At 37.0% G+C, this 19,566-nt stretch overlaps 2 protein-coding genes and 1 long non-coding RNA gene across 3 annotated transcripts; all 3 read left to right on the forward strand.

Annotated features, from left to right (window-relative positions):
• Positions 1–1,712, forward strand: LOC108201968 (uncharacterized). Its single transcript, XR_001802979.2, has 3 exons — positions 1–172; positions 808–898; positions 1,005–1,712. It is a non-coding gene; the product is annotated as an uncharacterized LOC108201968 (long non-coding RNA).
• Positions 1,713–2,803: 1,091 nt separating this feature from the next.
• On the forward strand, positions 2,804–3,955 carry LOC108201436 (receptor-like protein 46). The gene has a single exon (XM_017369719.1). It carries the CDS (start codon positions 2,804–2,806, stop codon positions 3,953–3,955), a length of 1,152 nt encoding a protein of 383 aa, XP_017225208.1.
• Positions 3,956–16,806: 12,851 nt separating this feature from the next.
• On the forward strand, positions 16,807–18,030 carry LOC108201435 (receptor-like protein 46). Its single transcript, XM_017369718.2, has one exon. The coding sequence runs from the start codon at positions 16,807–16,809 to the stop codon at positions 18,028–18,030; it is 1,224 nt and encodes a 407-aa protein (XP_017225207.2).
• The last annotated feature ends 1,536 nt before the right edge of the window (positions 18,031–19,566 follow it).

Below are 19,566 nucleotides of genomic sequence, written 5' to 3' on the forward strand. Positions count from 1 at the left end.
ATCGTATACGAGATTGGCGAGCGTATCTACAGCAGTTAGGGTTTTCAAATTAACCTCTGCAAGATAATCGCGATTCTTGCTGATTTTCACATTCACATACCTTGTTGATTTTCAGAGAGAATGCCGGACAATAACGCAGCTAGGCAGAGAGCAAGTGCAAGCATGAGTCAAGGCATAGAACTCTCACCTTTCTTTAATCAGTTGCATGCTGATATTTGTTATGTGATTGGTATTTGTTATGTGCAAGACAACCCTTTTTAATAAGGCATAGAAAGGTTGATGCTATGTTATGATTTGTCTAGTTTTATGGTGTGCTCACCCACCATCTGTTTGTCAAAAGTCTTCAAAGAAATATATTAAAATCTCTTATTTTTGGGCTTGCAATGTGTTCTCGCAGTCATTTTATCTTCTTCTAATTTTTCTAGTTTGTTTCTTTACTCCTGATAGATTACCTGTTGATTATCCTTCACATTCTCTATAAAGGATTTATTGTTCATACATTGAAAGTTTATTAATACAAAGCTGCTTGACTGGTAGGAATTAGAGGAAGCTCAATGGCACTTGGAATAGTTATAGCATCTTATAATAAAAAAAGACCAGATTTCGAGTCTAAAACACTGCATAGCTTTTGTCTTCGATTTTGCAAACTTTTTAATTAAAGCGCAAGACAAGCTGTAGTATTTTTTTTGTCCTGCATTTAAAGTGCAAGACAAGCTGTAGTATTTTTTTGTATTGAACTTTTTAATCTTGCAAAACCTCCCCTGTTTCTACTAGATTTCATAGGATTGTGTGCGATGATCGTTGCAGGACAAACGTGATTTACGAAGCTTTTAGGGTTCTTCATCCTTGTAATTGGGCCTTTTCAAGAGACAAATGGAAGTTCTAAAAATGAGTGAAGGTGAGAACAATTTCTCTGTACTGCATTGAATTCATTGTAATTTGGTTGTCCACTGTTTTTAAAATTCGTTAATTGTTCTCCCGGTAAATTTCGTACAATATTGCAGTTGAATGTAAGAGAAGCAGAACAACCAATTTGGATTGTTTATTCTGAAGATCGGTGTCATTGCTAAACTATAGAGATTTTGTAGCGCTTTCGGTGGGATTCAATATATCTTAATAGTTGGTGTTGGAGGACGAAATTCAACTATGGTTCTACAGTTGATTTGGAATTGAATTGCAACTGCAGAATAAAAGGGATCCATGAGTTTTAATATGATTACAGATCTCGAAAAATATTTAATCTTAAATATTTGAGATTTGTTCAGGGTGGAGCAAGCAAGGATTGTGTCTCCAAAAATGGTAGGATGAAGAACGAAGTTTGTTAGAAAAAAAATGAATTTGTGTTTGGCAAAGCAAGGATATTGAGGTAGACATGATTGTTCTATGTTGGAACAGAGCAAGGATATTGAGGTAGACATGATTGTTCTATGTTGGTGTTCCTTTTATTATTGTTTGGGGGTAAAATATATATTTGCAAGACAATGCTCTATAATATGGTGGACAATGTCTTGCGTGTTGAGCCATGAGGTGCATTGGTATAGTATGTGATATTTGTTTTAAATAAGTAAACTTTGGTGTCATGCTGTAATGTAAAGTTACTGGTCTTTATATATTATGCTTGAATGAATGCAGGACAACAAGGTAGACATGATTGTTCTATGTTGGTGTTTCCTTTGTTATAGTTTGAAATAAAATATCTAATTGCAAGACAATGCTCTATAATGTGGTTTTGAGATTTTGCAACATTTTTAACTTGGATTTTTTCACAACTCAATAGATTGGCTCACTCTTTCTTATCTTTTGTCTTTTTCCATCTTGCTATTGAACACCAATTTAATTTTAAATTTAATAATACCCTATTGATTTGCTTAAATTTAAAAAAATTCACAATATCGCTTGTAATAATGTTGTGACTCTCAATAACACAGTAGTGTAGAAATCTGAACACTGGATCGAATATTAGTAAAGGACAAGATGAATAATCGATTATTGAAAAAATGAAAGTCATGTAACTGCTGCTAACGCTTTTCTGAAAAAAATTAAAATGATTTAAACAAGAAAACAAAAAATACTAATAACTTATGAAAAAAAATGAGAGATACAAAGATGGGACGAAATGCAGGATAATTGGTCTATCTACATTCCTAAAAAACGGGAAGGAACATCTGCTTGTTAAAGAAAGCACGTGACCTGTTTTAAAAAAAAGATATAAACTGATAAAAAATGATGAGAAGTTGGATTTAAAGTAAATGAATGGTTGTGATCTAGTCTTTTTGGTCTCCAAATAATATGGTCTCCATAGAACTTTCCTCTATATGTATATGTGTGTATATATATATATATATATATATATATATTAATATTATATATTCGGGTTTTTTTTTGATTTCGGGTTTGTATCGAATTCGGATCGGTATACCCAATATATCAAATATCCAAATTTAAATCCAAAAATTTTTCGGGTTTAAAAATTAAATCCATATCCGAATCCAAATCCAAAAAATCGGGTTTGATAAATCCAAAATTTCGGATTTCGGATAAGATTATTTTGTCAATTAAATTGTCAAATTACGTGGCATGGATTCCTTTAGGGGTCTTACCGCCTTAGTTTATTCCCGGCTGTTTCCCTCTTCCCGATGAGTCTTATCTCATCGTCTCATTAGTTGACTTTGACCTTATTGTGAGGTCATATTTAGTATTCAAATTTTGACTCGATTTGGCATTCACCCTGGTCGTTTTACAAAAGCTTATTTAATGCGTGTACACCAACTCCATTTCACAAGGAGGAGACAGATAAAACACAATGGCCAAGCCGCTAAGCATGATCGAATTATTTGTGCGTTTGTCTTTCATTTTCTTGCTCGTACCATGTTTATCTTGTCCTGCTCATCACAAACAATCCCTTCTCCACTTCAAATCCTCCTTGCTCAACAGCTACGAAACCTCAAACTCGACATCCTTTGGTTTGGAGTCTTGGGACTCCATTTTTGACTGTTGTAAGTGGTCTAGAGTTGTTTGCAGTTCTCATTCTCGTGACATAACAGCTCTGCACCTTGGCGATCTACATATGCATGATGAATCCAGACCGGTGGATATACGAATCTTGGACCCCATTTATGGCATTAGATCCTTAAGGTTTCTTAATATCTCCCACACTGGGATACAGGGTGAAATTTCTGGTGAAGGGTTGGCAAATCTCACAAAACTAACTTACCTCGACATGAGTCAGAATAGTCTTAATGGCTCAATCCCAGCACAACTCTTCCAGTTGCGGTTTCTGCAGTCTCTTGATTTGAGTGATAACTCATTAAAGGATGGTTTAAGTAGAGAAATTGGCAAGCTTGGAAATCTAAGGTCATTGAAGTTGGATCGGAATTCTATTGATGGAAATATCCCTGTCCGGATAGGAAACCTCACCAGATTGCAGCAATTTTCTGTCAGCCGGAACAAACTTTTGGGTCCGATTCCAGATTCCATTCTCAATTTGAAAGGATTGGAAAAATTGGACGTGAGTAATAATTATTTGGAGATGCATATTCCGAATGGGATTGGAACCTTGTTTCACATTTCCATTTTGGAATTGAGTGGGAACAGTTTCACTGGATTAATTCCACCATCAATACGGAACTTGAGCAAATTGGAAACCCTTCAGCTGGAAGATAACATGCTTTCAGGAGAAATCCCATCCTGGTTATTTGACATTGAGAGTTTGAAGAATTTGTATCTTGGACGAAACAAATTCATTTGGAATAACAACCTCAAAATAGTTCCCAAGTGTATGCTTTCCCAACTCTCTCTCAAATCATGTAAAATATCTGCAGAGATTCCGGAATGGATTTCCACTCAAAAGCATCTTAATTTACTCGAACTAAGTGACAATCAGCTCACAGGAAACTTCCCACTTTGGATTGCAGAGATGGAAATTGAAAATCTGTTAGGAATCAATAATTTTTGATGATAACATAAACATTTTGTAACATGTCTTACTTAGAATCTTTATCAAATTTCAGTTGTAATTGTTACATTACTTGTCTTTGGGAATTATCAACGGATGGGTAGAATAGGATGGCTAATTGTAAATATCCAATGCCATGTAATTTTATCTAAGTGAAGGATATTCAACTGATGGGATGTAACTGTTCAACTGATAAAGACTGAATGATGTTTCAACTGATGAAAATCAAGCATTCAACTGAAGACAAAGTGTTCAACTGATGATGCTGAGGAATTCAACTGATGAGACTGGAACAGCATTCAACTGATGAAGTCTGTAATTCATTCAACTGATGAACCAAGCTTTCAACTGATGAAGCAAAGAGCAGTTGAAAGTGACTAGAGCTTAAGTCTGACAAATCACATGGATCGAATTACACTAAAATAGACATGGAAGCCTATTTAGGAAAATAAAGAAGAAGCAGAAACATACTTATCTCATGCAGTGCAATCTGGATCAAATCAAGGTGATGGTCAAAGATGAAGACATCTCAGAAAGCATGCATAAGACAAAGTTGTGCAGCATTGTTTTTAGATTAGAGTGCATTTTGTAATCTAGCTAAAAGCTTTGTAAAACTTGGAGTATATAACCAAGTTAGTAGCATCAGTTGAACTTGTTCAATTACTTGAGAGAAAAATCTGAGAGTTAGAACTTGTTGAGTGATGAACCAGCAGCTGTGCGAATTGTAAAACAATCCACAGATTCTTCTATATAAAATCTCACGGGTGGATCATTCAATCCACCCGTATTTTTAATACTTGGTGTTTTTCTGTTTACTGTGTTTTAGTGTATCATTCTTGAATCTTTTAAATTTGTAAAAGATTGTATTCAACCCCCCCCTTCTACAATCTTTCTCATAGTTGGTGTAAAATAACAATTGGTATCAGAGCCAGGTTCCCAACAAACAGGGAAAAAGATCAACACTGCTAGAGAAAGATGGGAAAGAAGGATGCTGGAGTGAAGATTCCTGTTCTTGACAAAGACAACTATTTTCACTGGAAAGTGAGAATGCATCTGCATCTGCTGTCCATTGATGAAAGCTATGTGAACTGCATTGAAAAGGGACCTCATGTTCCCATGAAGGTCTGCACAAGTATGGGAGCTGATGGTGAAGATATGGTAGGTAAGATGATTCCAAAACCTATCCATGAATATTCTCAAGAAGATACTGAAGAAGTGCACAAGGACAAGAAAACCATGAACCTTCTGTTCAATGGTTTGGATCAAGAGATGATTGATAGTGTTATTAGCTGCACAAGTGCCAAAGAAGTTTGGGACACCATCAGGACCATCTGTGAAGGGAATGAGCAAGTGAGAGAGAACAAAATGCAGCTTCTGATTCAACAATATGAGTCATTCCATTTCAAGGCTGGTGAAAGTTTGAGTGATACATTTAACAGATTTCAAAAACTGTTAAATGGTCTAAAGCTCTTTGGAAGAGTATATCAAGTTAAGGATTCAAACTTGAAATTCTTAAGAGCTCTTCCCAAAGAATGGAAACCCATGACAGTCTCTCTCAGAAATACACAAGAGTTTAAAGACTATACTCTAGAGAGACTGTATGGAACCTTAAAGACTTATGAGCTTGAAATGGAGCAAGATGAAGAGATTGAGAAAAGCCAAAAGAAAGGGCATTCATCTGTGGCTCTAGTTGCATCTCTGGAGGATACTGTCAAGGACAAGGGAAAGTCTCAAGTTGAAGAAACTGAGAAGTTGGTCAAAGAGGAGAGCTCAGAGTCAAGCAAAGGAAGAAGAAAGGAGAAAGAAGTAGCTGATTCTGGTGAAGAAAGTGATGGAATTGATGAGCATCTAGCCTTCCTGTCAAGAAGATTCTCCAAACTGAAATTCAAAAAGAATTTCAATTCTGCAAAATCTTTTAAAGGCAATCCCAAGTCTGATAGAAGCATGGTAGACAGATCAAAATTCAAGTGCTTCAACTGTGGGAATGCAGGTCACTTTGCAAATGAGTGCAGAAAGCCTAAAGTTGAGAAGAAGTCAAGTGAAAACATTGACTACAAAAAGAAATATTATGAACTTCTCAAACAAAAGGAAAGAGCATTCATCACAAAGGATGATTGGGCAGCTGGAGATGATTCTGATGAAGAGGAGGAGTTTGTCAATCTAGCTCTAATGGCCAACTCCACAGATCAAGAAGAAAACACTGGAAGCAGTAGTCAGGTATTCACTACAAACCTAGTTGAGTTAACTAAAGATGAATGCAATGCTACTATTAATGAAATGTCTACAGAATTGTATCATTTGCATGTTTCTTTAAAATCTCTCACTAAGGAAAATAGTAGGATTAAGGAAGCTAACACCTTTCTTAGTGATAGAAACAGTGTCTTAGAAGCTCAATTTATTGAGTTTGAGAAGCTGAAAATTGAGTGTCAGACAGCCAAGGATGATCTCTTGGTTGTTCTGAAAAGAGAAGAGATCATAAGAAAGCAGCTTGATAAGGAACAAGAGATTATTGCCAAATGGAAATCAGGTAGGGATGTTTCCACCAATATCATCAACATGCAAGGTAGAGAGACCTTTGTAGAGAATGAGTGGAAGAGGAATAAGAAAGTGCTTGAGATATCTGAGAACAGTTCAAGTGATGAGAATACTGATGATGATCATCAGTTGAAGAGCAAAGTCTCAACTGATGAGAGTCATCAGTTGAACAAAAACTCATCAGTTGACAAGAGTGTTCTCAAGAAGCTTAACAAGAAATATGGTCCTGTTAGAAAGAATTTTGTTAAAGGTGAGAATAGTTCTTCTGAGACCAGTAATAGTGTTAATAACACTCTTAATTCCAGTAACAAGAACAAGAAGAAGTTGGATACTAGTGAGCATAAATCTGAGGAGACTAAAAAGAAGAAAGGAAATAGAAATGGCAAAATAGGAGTTAACAAGCACACCAATTACACTCCCAATGCTAGTGCTCTTAGGAAAACCTGCAGTAAGTGTGGTAGTGTAAATCATTTATCTGCTAATTGTAAAACTGTGATTGCTCCTAATTTGTCTTTGCCTATTCCTATGACATCTGTTCCTCACATGAATTTATCTGCTATGAATATGATGCCTGGTTTATTGCCTCACAATCCTTATTCTCAGCCTAACATGCCATATATGTTCAATCCTTATTTCAATGCCTTTAACATGCCTCAATTTCATTCAAATTTGCATGGAATGAACAATGTATGCATGCCTCAAAGGCCTGTGTTTGAAAACAAAGTTGATATTCCAGTTTCTCAACCAAAACCAAAGATTGAACCTATTCAATCCAAGGAAAAGGTTGAGAAGGTGGAAAAGGCTGCTAAGACTAACAAATCTGGACCCAAAGCAATTTGGGTACCAAAATCAACTTGATCTGTTTGTGAAATGTGTGCAGGGAAACCACAAGAAGAATTTGTGGTACTTGGATAGTGGATGCTCCAGGCACATGACTGGTGATTCCTCCCTGCTCACAAAGTTTGTGGAGAAAGCTGGCCCTAGCATTACCTTTGGAGATGACAGCAAAGGATATACTATGGGATATGGCTTGATTGCAAAAGAGAATGTCATCATTGATGAAGTTGCATTGGTGTCTGGTCTTAAGCACAACTTGCTTAGCATCAGTCAGCTCTGTGACAAAGGTTACAAAGTCAATTTCACTTCTGCAGCCTGTGTTGTCACCAAAGGAGATGACAACAATGTGGTTCTGATTGGACAAAGAAAAGGAAATGTGTATGTAGCTGACTTCAATTCTGTCAAGTCTGAATCTATCACTTGCCTTCTCAGCAAAGCAAGCTCAGATGACAGTTGGCTATGGCATAAGAAATTGTCTCATCTAAATTTCAAAACCTTGAATGAGCTAGTAAAGAAGGACTTGGTAAGAGGTCTACCAAAGCTGGAATTCTCAAAAGATGGACTTTGTGGAGCCTGTCAGCTAGGAAAGCAAAAGAGAAGCTCTTTCAAAAGCAAGACTCTTTCATCAATTGTGAAGCCCCTTCAGCTCTTGCATATGGACTTGTTTGGACCAGTCAACATCATGTCTATTTCAAAGAAGAAATATTGCCTAGTGATTGTTGATGATTTTTCAAAATTCACTTGGACTTTCTTCCTGCATTCTAAGGATGAAGCTGGGAAAATCATCATCAATCATATCAAGGCATTAAATAACAATCCAGATGTCAAAGTTGGAAGGATAAGAAGTGACAATGGGACAGAATTCAAAAATTCTGTGATGAAAGAATTTTGTGAAGGAGAAGGAATTATTCATGAGTTCTCTGCACCAAGAACTCCACAACAAAATGGTGTTGTTGAGAGGAAGAATAGAACTCTTATTGAGGCTGCTAGAACCATGATTAATGAAGCTAAACTTCCAACCTATTTTTGGGCTGAAGCTGTGAACACTGCTTGCTTCACTCAAAACATTTCACTAATTACCAAACCTCATAATCTAACTCCCTTTCAACTCTTCAAAGGAAAGAAGCCAACAATTAGCTTTCTTCATGTGTTTGGATGCAAGTGTTATGTTCTAAGAAATCAAGGTGAAAATCTTGGAAAATTTGAGGCCAAGGCAGATGAGGCTATTTTTGTTGGATACTCTGATGGAAAATCATTTAGAGTATATAATCTGAGAACCAACATTGTTATGGAATCAATCCATGTGGTTTTTGATGATAAGAAAATTCAAGGATTCTCAGATGAAGGATTTCATGATAATCTCAGATTTGAAAATGAAGGTGAAGGTGATCTGTATGACAGTGATGATGATGATGACATTATTCAAAATATTGGAATTAATCCTAGAATTAATATTCCAACTGATGACTCTCTAGTGCAAGAAACAACTGCAAATGGAAATTCAACTGAAGCATCAGTTGAAACTACATTGGAGGGATCAGTTGAAACACCTCTAGGATCATCAGTTGAAAGAATGTCTCAAAGTTTCAATCAGTCTAGAAATAATGAGATGTCAAACTTAGGGGGAGCTTTCCAACATGGAATCCTGAACTTCAACAATGAAGCCACATCATCAAGACAATCACTTCCACCACAAAGAAAATGGACAAGGGATCACCCTTTTGAGCTAATTATTGGAGATGCAAATGCATCTGTACAAACAAGAAGAGCAACTCAAGATGAGTGTTTGTACAGTGCATTCCTTTCACAGGATGAACCAAAAGTCATAGAAGATGCTCTCAAAGATGCCGATTGGGTTCTTGCTATGCAAGAAGAATTAAATCAATTTGAGAGAAACAATGTTTGGAAGCTGGTACCTAAGCCTAAAAATAAAACAATTGTAGGAGTAAGGTGGGTATTCAGAAACAAGGTGGATGAGAATGGAGTTGTCACCAGGAACAAGGCCAGACTTGTTGCTAAAGGATACTCTCAATCTGAAGGAATTGATTTTGATGAGACCTTTGCACCAGTTGCAAGACTGGAAGCAATAAGAATGTTCCTAGCTTATGCTGCTCATGCAAACTTTAAAGTTTATCAAATGGATGTCAAGAGTGCTTTTCTAAATGGTGAACTGGAAGAGGAGGTATATGTCAGTCAGCCTCCTGGTTTTGAAGATCCAGAATTTCCAGAGTATGTTTACTTTTTATTAAAAGCACTCTATGGACTAAAGCAAGCACCAAGGGCATGGTATGACACTCTGTCTCAATTCTTGTTAGATAATCATTTTTCCAGAGGAACTGTGGATAAAACACTATTTTACAGAAATGTAAATGGTGCCTTTATTCTGGTTCAAATTTATGTAGATGATATAATTTTTGGTTCTACAGATGAGAAACTTTGCAAGAAGTTTGCTAATCTTATGAAAAGTCAGTATGAAATGAGCATGATGGGAGAGCTCACCTACTTTCTTGGTTTACAAGTTAAACAAGTAAAGGAAGGTATATTCATAAATCAAACTAAGTACATCTATGATCTACTTAAAAAGTTTGATTTATTGGATTGCAAAGAAGCTAAGACTCCTATGCCAACAGCCACCAAATTAGAGTTAAGTCCTAATGAGAAATCTGTGGACATCTCTAATTATAGAGGCATGGTTGGTTCTCTTTTATATTTGACAGCTAGTAGACCAGATATTATGTTTTCTACATGCCTCTGTGCTAGATTTCAATCTAATCCTAAAGAATCACATCTTATTGCTATAAAAAGAATATTCAGATATCTTAAGGGAACACCAAATCTTGGCATTTGGTACCCTAAAGACTCTGGATTTGATCTAATTGGATATTCAGATGCTGATTTTGCAGGATGCAAAATTGATAGAAAAAGTACAACAGGCACCTGTCAATTTCTTGGTGACAGATTGATTTCTTGGTTTAGCAAAAAGCAAAATTCTGTATCAACCTCTACAGCTGAGGCTGAATACATTGCAGCTGGAAGCTGTTGTGCACAATTATTGTGGATGAGAAATCAATTACTTGATTATGGATTAAATCTCTCAAAAATCCCAATATTTTGTGACAACACCAGTGCTATTGCTATAACTGAAAATCCAGTACAACACTCAAGAACCAAGCACATTGACATCAAATACCACTTCATAAGGGAACATGTGATGGCTGGTACTGTTGAAATGCATTTTGTTCCAAGTGAAGAACAAATTGCAGATATCTTCACAAAGCCTCTTGATGAATCCACATTCACAAGGTTGGTAAGTAAATTAGGTATGTTAAATTTCTCCTAATTTAGAGTGAATTTTTCTGTAATTTGGCAGCCAGAATTTGATTAATTTTGATTTATCAAAATTGAATTAATTATAATTCTGGATAAAATCTATAATATTTCAACTGATGAACTAGTGAAATTGTTTCAACTGATGTTTGAAACAATATCCTCCTGCGCTGTTTTTCATTCAACTGATGACACCAGTTGAAGACGCCTTCAACTGATCTTCATCAGTTGAATAGGAAGTTTAAAGAGGCGCTTACTTCATCCGTTGAAAGTATTATCAGATCTGAGCCGTTGAAATTTCTTTTGTCTCTCACCTACTTTATACACACGATCGTGTGTGTAATTTTGTAGAGTTCAATAAGAGTAATTTCTTCTCAACGGTAATTTCTCAGCCAATCACAGCAATTTTCTGAGAAAGTATTTAAGTGTTTTAATTTATTTTCACTCTCTTTTCATCTCACTCTTTCGAATTCTCAAAGCTCTTCCCTCTCTCTGTGCAAAAGCAAACTCTAATTTTTCCTCAAGCTTTCTCTGCAACTACAATGGCACCCATGAAGAAGTATACTGCACCAAGTGGGTTTATCTATGAGAAGAACAACTTTGCGTCATTTGTGGATACTAAAGCTGTGGAGGAGAAGGAGTATCACAGGATGATGGAGTTCATCAAGTCAAGTCAGCTCTCTTATGCTATGACTGAAGCTCCTATCATCTACCATGAGATAGTGGAGGAAATGTGGACCTCTGCAGAGTTTAATAGTGAGGATGAAACTCTAACTTTCTCTGTCAATAATAAGACTCATTCTGTTAATGCTGATGTTATGAAAGCATGCTTTAAGATTCCTGAAGATACTGTTTTATCTTTGCCTAGTGATAATCAGTTGGTTAATTTACTTTATGCCATGAATTATGTTTTGCCAACTGATGCCTTAGGTAAAATAGAAAGAAGGGGTCTTAGAAGAGAATGGAGTTATTTATGTGATGCTTTTATTAAGGCATTTTCTGGTAAGATTAGTAATTTCAATGCTCTCACTTCCCAGATTTTGCAAATGCTTTACATGTACCTGACTAATGAATATTTCAATTTTGGTGGTTTGATGATCCAAGAAATTGGGGAGAAACTAGGTGATAAAACTAGTAGACCTAGGAATATTTATTATGTCAGGTTTCTTATGATGCTAGCTAATCATCTCAACAAAAAGCTGGTTATTACTAACAAGGAAGCCAAGCTTCCTAGTTTTGTGCAGGAAAAGAGAGTCTTTAAAGACCTCTTCAGGATGAATTTGTACCCCTCCTTGGAGGTGGTGTTCCTGCCAATAATGGAGGCTGGAAAGCAAAAAGAGGTACATGGCTTTCCTACTACTCTCTCTCAACCCTCAACTTCTTTGCTTTCTGCTATCAGGGCTGTTGAAGAGGCCCATCAACAGCCTACACAAGTAGCAAAACCCTCTAAAACCAAGTCTTCTAAACCAACCTCAGATGCCTCCCAAAAGGCATCTGTTGTAAAAACTAAGAAACACAAGCCTGAGGGGAGTGTGATTGGAGGAAGTGAGGGGGAGGGAAAGGGTGATCATCAAAGAAACCCTAAGGATAAGGATGGAGAGGTGAGTGCTAACCAGCCTAGCCACTCTGCAGTCTCCCAAAAGACTGTAGATGTTAATATGGATTTAAGCACATCCCTAGCAGCATCCTCCCAAAAGGATGTTGTTATTGAAAACAGTCCTCAGCCAAGGACACAGTCAAAAAGGGGGAGGGACACCACTTCTTCACCTGTTAAAGCCTATGGGAGAAAGAAGAAAAGAAGTGATGAATCAAAGCACTCTGCACACACACAGGAATGTATTCCTGTCATTTCTCAAATTCAGATTGATGTGACTCCAATAAATGTGGAGTCACAGCCCCCTTCTTCAGTAAATCCAATTACCCATATTCATGATCTTACTATTTCTCCAACTCAAACACAATCCCCAACCTCTTCTGTGGATGTGGAATTGATTCACACCACACTTGTAAATTCTCCATCTTTAGATTTCATGGAGAAGTCCCCCTCTGAGATTGATCATCATCACTTTGATGATTTGTTGGATCTTTCTCTTCCAATTCCTTCTTTTGTGAAAGTGTGCTCTGTGGATATACCATTAAAATCAATCACCACAGACTCAACTATCACAGCCTCTAAACCTATTTCTTCATTTTCTTCAACTGATCTCCCTCAGCAGTTGACAAGTGTTTGTCCTTCAACTGATCTGCTTAACAGCTCTCATCAGTTGAATGCATCCTCTACTCATGTTTCAACTGATATCTCTCATCAGTTGACAACTGCTGCTACTTCAATTACTTTACCTTCTTCTACAGCAGTTGATCACATGGTAGCACAAACACTTTTAGGATTGAGTGGAGTGAGCTATGGAGTGGAGAGGCAGCCTAGTGAGCTGGCAAAAGGAGAGGGTGTGGAGAGTCTGGCATTTTCTTCTAGCCAGGAAAAAGGAGAGGATCAGAGTGACCCTTTAGTAAGGGTAAGTGAGGGAGAGGTGAGTTGTGTGGTGAGCCAAGGGGAGCCCTTGATGCAAGAACAGAGAGAAATTGAGAGAAATGCAGGTGTCAGTGAAGGGTTTAGAGAACAAGAATTTCAAGCTGAATACAGATCCATATTGGATGGTGTTTCACTAGACCCTGAGACTTTTACTCATGGAATGTCTTCCATTCAAGATTTTGCCAGATTGGACAATCAAGCAGCTGAGAGGCACCTTAATCTAATTCACACTACATCTTCTATGCTTAGAGCAAAGGAGGCATTTACAGCTCTGCCTGCCAATGCTGGAGATGATTTTCAGTATGATGATAGTGATGAAGACCTCAATGATGCTCTTGAGGAATCCCTTGGTGAACAACCTACAACCTCTCTACCTTCATGGCTCTCCATGCAGTCTGCAAATGCAATGGTTGTTAGCATGGAACTGGAAAGGCAAGCCTCCACCATTCTTCAATCACAACCTGGAAGCTCATCCTCCTCTCAAGCCATCTCTGCCACCATTGCCAGTCAAGCTTTGGAAAACCTCAAGCTTCACAAATATCAATCTCTCCACTTTCAGAAAGAGATAGAGCATCTCAGTTTTCTTATTGGCTCTGTTAAGACTGATCTGACCAAACAAATTGATGAAAAGCTTCCAGCTCAGGTCAAATCAGCTCTTTCTGCAACTGAGCAAAAACAACTACAATTGGAGAAGCAAATGGATGCTCTGGAAGGAAATGTCTATATTTTAAACTCTAGAATGGATGAGATGTTGCAGCATCAAAGAATTCAGACTGGACTTCTTCAACATCTTCTTCTTGCCTCTGGTGTTTCTCTTCCTAGTCCATCCTCTACACTTGCTGCTAACAAAAAGGGGGAGAAAGAATTACCAACTCCTGCAGAATTGATCAGACAAATTCCTCCTCCTTTCCACACTGAAAGGGAAAAGCAAAAGATTGAAAGGATGAAAGAATTGGACTCCATTGCAAAGAGAGTGGCTCAATTGGGCAAGAAACCTTCCACATCTTCTACAGCCACTACAGATCAAATCTCTTTTCCAACTACAACCACAATTCTCAGGGTGATTACACCTGAGATTGTTATTCCCTCCAAGACAGAAAAGGGTGAGCCATCATTTCTGAATGAGTTCAAGCCAATTCTGTTTCCATACAATTGTGGTTACTCCAGGCCTGGAAAAGACTCAAGCTCAATCTACTTTCCTTTAGCCAGGCCTGACAAAAATGAATACAAGCTTCTGGGCCAAGAAATCAAAAGTTATAAAGATTGTGCAGATGTGGCCTTAAAGGCTCATTTTGCCATCATCTACAGAGAAGGCCAGAAGTTGTTTATTGGAACTGGCCATCCTCATTACTCATATGCAAAAGCTGAAGAGGTGGCCAGAGAATGTGAAAAAGAGGAGTTTGAATCCCAACTCCTTTTAAACCAAATAGAGGTGGATGAAAGGTTTGCTATTGAGCTGGAAGAGGAGTTGGCAGCTGAGCTTTTAAATGAGAAAGGATTGCCTCTTGAATCTTCTCCAAAGAAAAAGAGAGTCAAATCTAAAACTAAGATGCCTGAGGCAGCCAAGAGAAGAGAAGAAGTGCCAGAAAAGCCTATCTCAAAGCCTTCTTCTCCAATCAAGGATACCACTGTAGTACATCCAGATGTCAACTTCCATGATGAGCCAATAATGCCAAAGGAGGAGCCAATTGACTTGGAAGATATTCCAATACCAGCTTTTCTTGTCCAAGAATCCTCCAAGCCAAAGAAAAAGGTCAAGTCTGTGGCTAAGAGAATGGCTAACCCTCCTAAACCTCCAAAAGAACCTGAGAATCCTGATGACTATCTGATCATTGCTAACATTGAAGAAATTTCTGAGTTAGAGCTGGAGCTGGATGATCTTCAAGAAGTAAGAGGAATAGAAGCAACTTCAAAGTTACCTGAAAGATTGGTATTCTCTTACAAAAACAAGGGTGATGTCATCTGGCCTCTTCACAGAGTTCTGAATTCTGAGGGATTCAGTTCTCTAACAAAAATATATGGATCTATGAAGAGGACTGGAGGATTTACACCACCTGCAAAGCAAATGGTACTAAAGAGAATCCTTGAGATCAGGAAGGAATGGAACTCAGATGCTAGTCTACAAAGAAGGCTGAAAATTCCCTACACTGGAAAGAAAATTCATCATGAACCTACTCCAGTCATGGAATTTAGGGACAATCAAGGTGTTAGGAGATTTTTCAGACCTAAAGATCAACTCAAGGTTGCTAGCTTGAATACTCTGAAGACTCTCCAATCCAAGCTCAACAGACAAGATAGTGATGAAGAATGGTTCTACAGGATCTTTCAAAAGCAGATTAATATTCTTGAAGAAAAACTTAAGTCCAGAAGAAGAAGATCTTCTAGGAACAAGTAACTGCTCAGTCTAGAGGAGCATAATCATCTGTAATCTTTTCTAACTCTTGTATTTAAATTCTGCATTTTATTTTATTAATGTTTTGTTATCATCAAGTGTAGAATTTATGTCTGCATCTTCTCCAGTCATAAATTGGGGGAGATTGTTAGGAATCAATAATTTTTGATGATAACATAAACATTTTGTAACATGTCTTACTTAGAATCTTTATCAAATTTCAGTTGTAATTGTTACATTACTTGTCTTTGGGAATTATCAACGGATGGGTAGAATAGGATGGCTAATTGTAAATATCCAATGCCATGTAATTTTATCTAAGTGAAGGATATTCAACTGATGGGATGTAACTGTTCAACTGATAAAGACTGAATGATGTTTCAACTGATGAAAATCAAGCATTCAACTGAAGACAAAGTGTTCAACTGATGATGCTGAGGAATTCAACTGATGAGACTGGAACAGCATTCAACTGATGAAGTCTGTAATTCATTCAACTGATGAACCAAGCTTTCAACTGATGAAGCAAAGAGCAGTTGAAAGTGACTAGAGCTTAAGTCTGACAAATCACATGGATCGAATTACACTAAAATAGACATGGAAGCCTATTTAGGAAAATAAAGAAGAAGCAGAAACATACTTATCTCATGCAGTGCAATCTGGATCAAATCAAGGTGATGGTCAAAGATGAAGACATCTCAGAAAGCATGCATAAGACAAAGTTGTGCAGCATTGTTTTTAGATTAGAGTGCATTTTGTAATCTAGCTAAAAGCTTTGTAAAACTTGGAGTATATAACCAAGTTAGTAGCATCAGTTGAACTTGTTCAATTACTTGAGAGAAAAATCTGAGAGTTAGAACTTGTTGAGTGATGAACCAGCAGCTGTGCGAATTGTAAAACAATCCACAGATTCTTCTATATAAAATCTCACGGGTGGATCATTCAATCCACCCGTATTTTTAATACTTGGTGTTTTTCTGTTTACTGTGTTTTAGTGTATCATTCTTGAATCTTTTAAATTTGTAAAAGATTGTATTCAACCCCCCCCTTCTACAATCTTTCTCATAGTTGGTGTAAAATAACAAAATCTACTACTCTGACGGAACAAACTTACGGGCTCAATACCCTTTTCCCTTTTCCCTTTTTCAGAGTCAAAATTTAACCCTTTTGGATCTTTCAAGAAACAATTTCTCAGGGGAGTTGCCACGAAATATCGGTCATGCTTTAAAGATGAAGGTATTAATGCTTTCTGGAAACAATTTTTCGGGGTCAATCCCGAAATCCATCGCAGATCTCCCTACACTAATGCTACTAGACTTGTCAAGAAACAGACTCTCTGGCAACACACTCCCGGTTTTCAAAACTAATTTGTCACCATCATATGTTGATCTCTCCTCAAATGAACTATCCGGTGACATTCCCGCGTCATTTTTCACTGGAACTAGTTTTCTTGCACTAGGGAAAAATAAGTTTTCTGGAAGCTTTCCTAGGAACCTCACTGATGTTTTAAACCTTGAATGTCTTGATCTACATGACAACAATATTACAGGTTATTTTCCAGAATTTATATCTCAATTCTTCAACCTTCAGTTTCTGAGTTTACGTAACAACTCACTACATGGCCCATTGTCGTCCAAGTCATTCTACAACAGAAGTCACCTCCAATTTCTTGATCTCTCAAGTAACAGTCTTGTCGGAAGAATCCCTTCAGAGTTGGGAAATCTACCGGGAATGAGTGGATTCCCTTCAGGATACATTGTAGCCGATGGTAATGGTGAGATAGAAGTGAACTGGATCGAGGCCACACTTTCATTAATCAGTGGTACGTACACCATTACAATCGAGATGAATGACTTAACAGTGAACTGGAAGAATGCTATGCAAGGTCTCTCAAGTCATAGTCGACATAATTATACTTTCCTAGACTTGTCAAACAATAAGTTTTCAGGTGATGTTCCAGATTCATTAGGAAACCTCAAAGGACTGAAGCTACTTAACCTCTCCTACAATGAACTCTCAGGATATATACCACAAAGTTTTGGGGATCTAGAAAGTATAGAGACGTTGGACCTGTCTTACAACAATATCTCTGGTACAATTCCACTATCATTGAAGAAGTTGGATCAACTATCCGTGTTAGATGTGAGTAACAACAAGCTAAGTGGTAAAATCCCGCGGGGTGGACAGATGGACACGATGAATGATCCCAGTTATTTTGCCAACAACAGTGGATTATGTGGGATGCAAATCAGAGTGAATTGTTCGAAAGGCGAGCCAACATCAAATGAAGGACAAGAAGAGGATGATGATGAAAAAGAGCCATTGTTCTTGTGGACAGGAGTGTGGATTGGATTCCCACTTGGCTTGATTTCGTCGGTATTAACAGCATTTCTTGGTGGGTATTTTGTTATACCAACAGCAAAGTACCACTCGATTCACTACAGACAGAGATGAATGCAGGTTTGATATCTAGCACTTGAAGTCCTTGGATCACTATAAATATATAGCACGGTTAATGAAATACATTGTGCAGGTTTCTATTTTTGTTCTAAAATAAAAACATTGAAGGATGTAACTTAGTAATAAAATTATGAATATGAATCTAAGTTCCTTTATGCTAAGAGTTTGCCTGCAGTAAGACAGTACTCATCATGTGTTCGTTGTATGGTGAATCTTCATTCTTGCTCCAATAGTCTCTGAAATATGAAAATATTAATGGAAAGAACTAGGGCTGTACATTCAATCCGCTCAACCGCATCAACCGCAACAACCACCCGCAACCGATCCGTGTATTATGGATAACCGCACAATGTGGGCGGTCGCGGATGGATTTTTTAATAACCATTAATTTGCGGTTTGGTTGCGGATTCATTTTTTTTAAAACCGCAAAAAACCAACCGCAACCGCCAACCGCACATTATATAAATTTAAATATTTTTATTATATATGTTTATATATTTACATATAGATATTCACATAAATAAAAAAAAGTTACTAAATTAGTGAAATTTGGACTCTTTGAGCAAGGCCCAATATAAATTAGTCAATGTGTCCATGACTGTAATTTATTTCATGCTCCAAATGAAAACTTATATCAGAGTGTATGATAGAACTAATAAACTAATCTAAAATATTAATGTCTCCGAGAGAAGTCCTAATAAGATCACAAATTCACAATACAAATATATATGGTGTCTATAGTAAGAATGATAAAAATTTAATTGTTTGGATATTTATTTTTTTGATATTTATCGCTTATTAGGTATAAAAATTATTAAATAAATAATCTTTAATAATGATCCTATACAATTTTGTAAAATCAAATTTTAAAATAAAAATAAGACACTAAACAATCTAGGATCATCACTCTGTCTGTGTTTGCGTTTATCTACACTTGAAAATAATAATATCTTTTGTGTCTTTGTAAAAAAAAAAAATAATAATATCTTTGTGTCCAACTTGGAAAATGTCTCCAAACCACTTGAATGGCAATTCTTCCATCCATTTAAACAACGATAAGGACCTTTGTGAAATTGAAACAGAATGCAATGTCAGCGAAGACTCAGGCTGTGTTCACTTGGATGGAATGTTACGAGTGGAAAATAGAATGAAAAATTATGGAGAAGTTTTAAGAAAAAAGAAGAAAGTATGAGATAATAAATTTCTTGTGAGAAAGATTGTAAAGAAACATGATGTAAAAATGGAATGACCATTCCGTCAAAACATGTGGGTTAGAATTATAGTTAAAATTGAGGTTAATTATCAACTGAATCACTTATTCCAGCCTCATGTATCATCCGCATCACTGTGAAAATTTTGGTCTCACATAAACCACTCGTTAGACTAACAGTAACATTCCGTTAAATGAAATTAAGAAAACTAACGGCAGGTGAGGTGGCTTAACGATAGGTGAGGTGGCTGCTGACTGTGTACTCTCCTTCGCTTCATTCATGGCCGAGTAGATTTAAGTGTGCATCAGGGGCTTAATAA

This window comes from Daucus carota, chromosome 9 (genome assembly GCF_001625215.2).
Source record: "Daucus carota subsp. sativus chromosome 9, DH1 v3.0, whole genome shotgun sequence".
Lineage (NCBI taxonomy): Eukaryota > Viridiplantae > Streptophyta > Magnoliopsida > Apiales > Apiaceae > Daucus > Daucus carota.

Excerpts from the sequence above, each read along its gene's own strand:
- LOC108201436 (XM_017369719.1), top strand. The coding sequence starts at position 2,804 with ATGGCCAAGCCGCTAAGCATGATCGAATTATTTGTGCGTTTGTCTTTC.
- LOC108201435 (XM_017369718.2), top strand. The coding sequence starts at position 16,807 with ATGAAGGTATTAATGCTTTCTGGAAACAATTTTTCGGGGTCAATCCCG.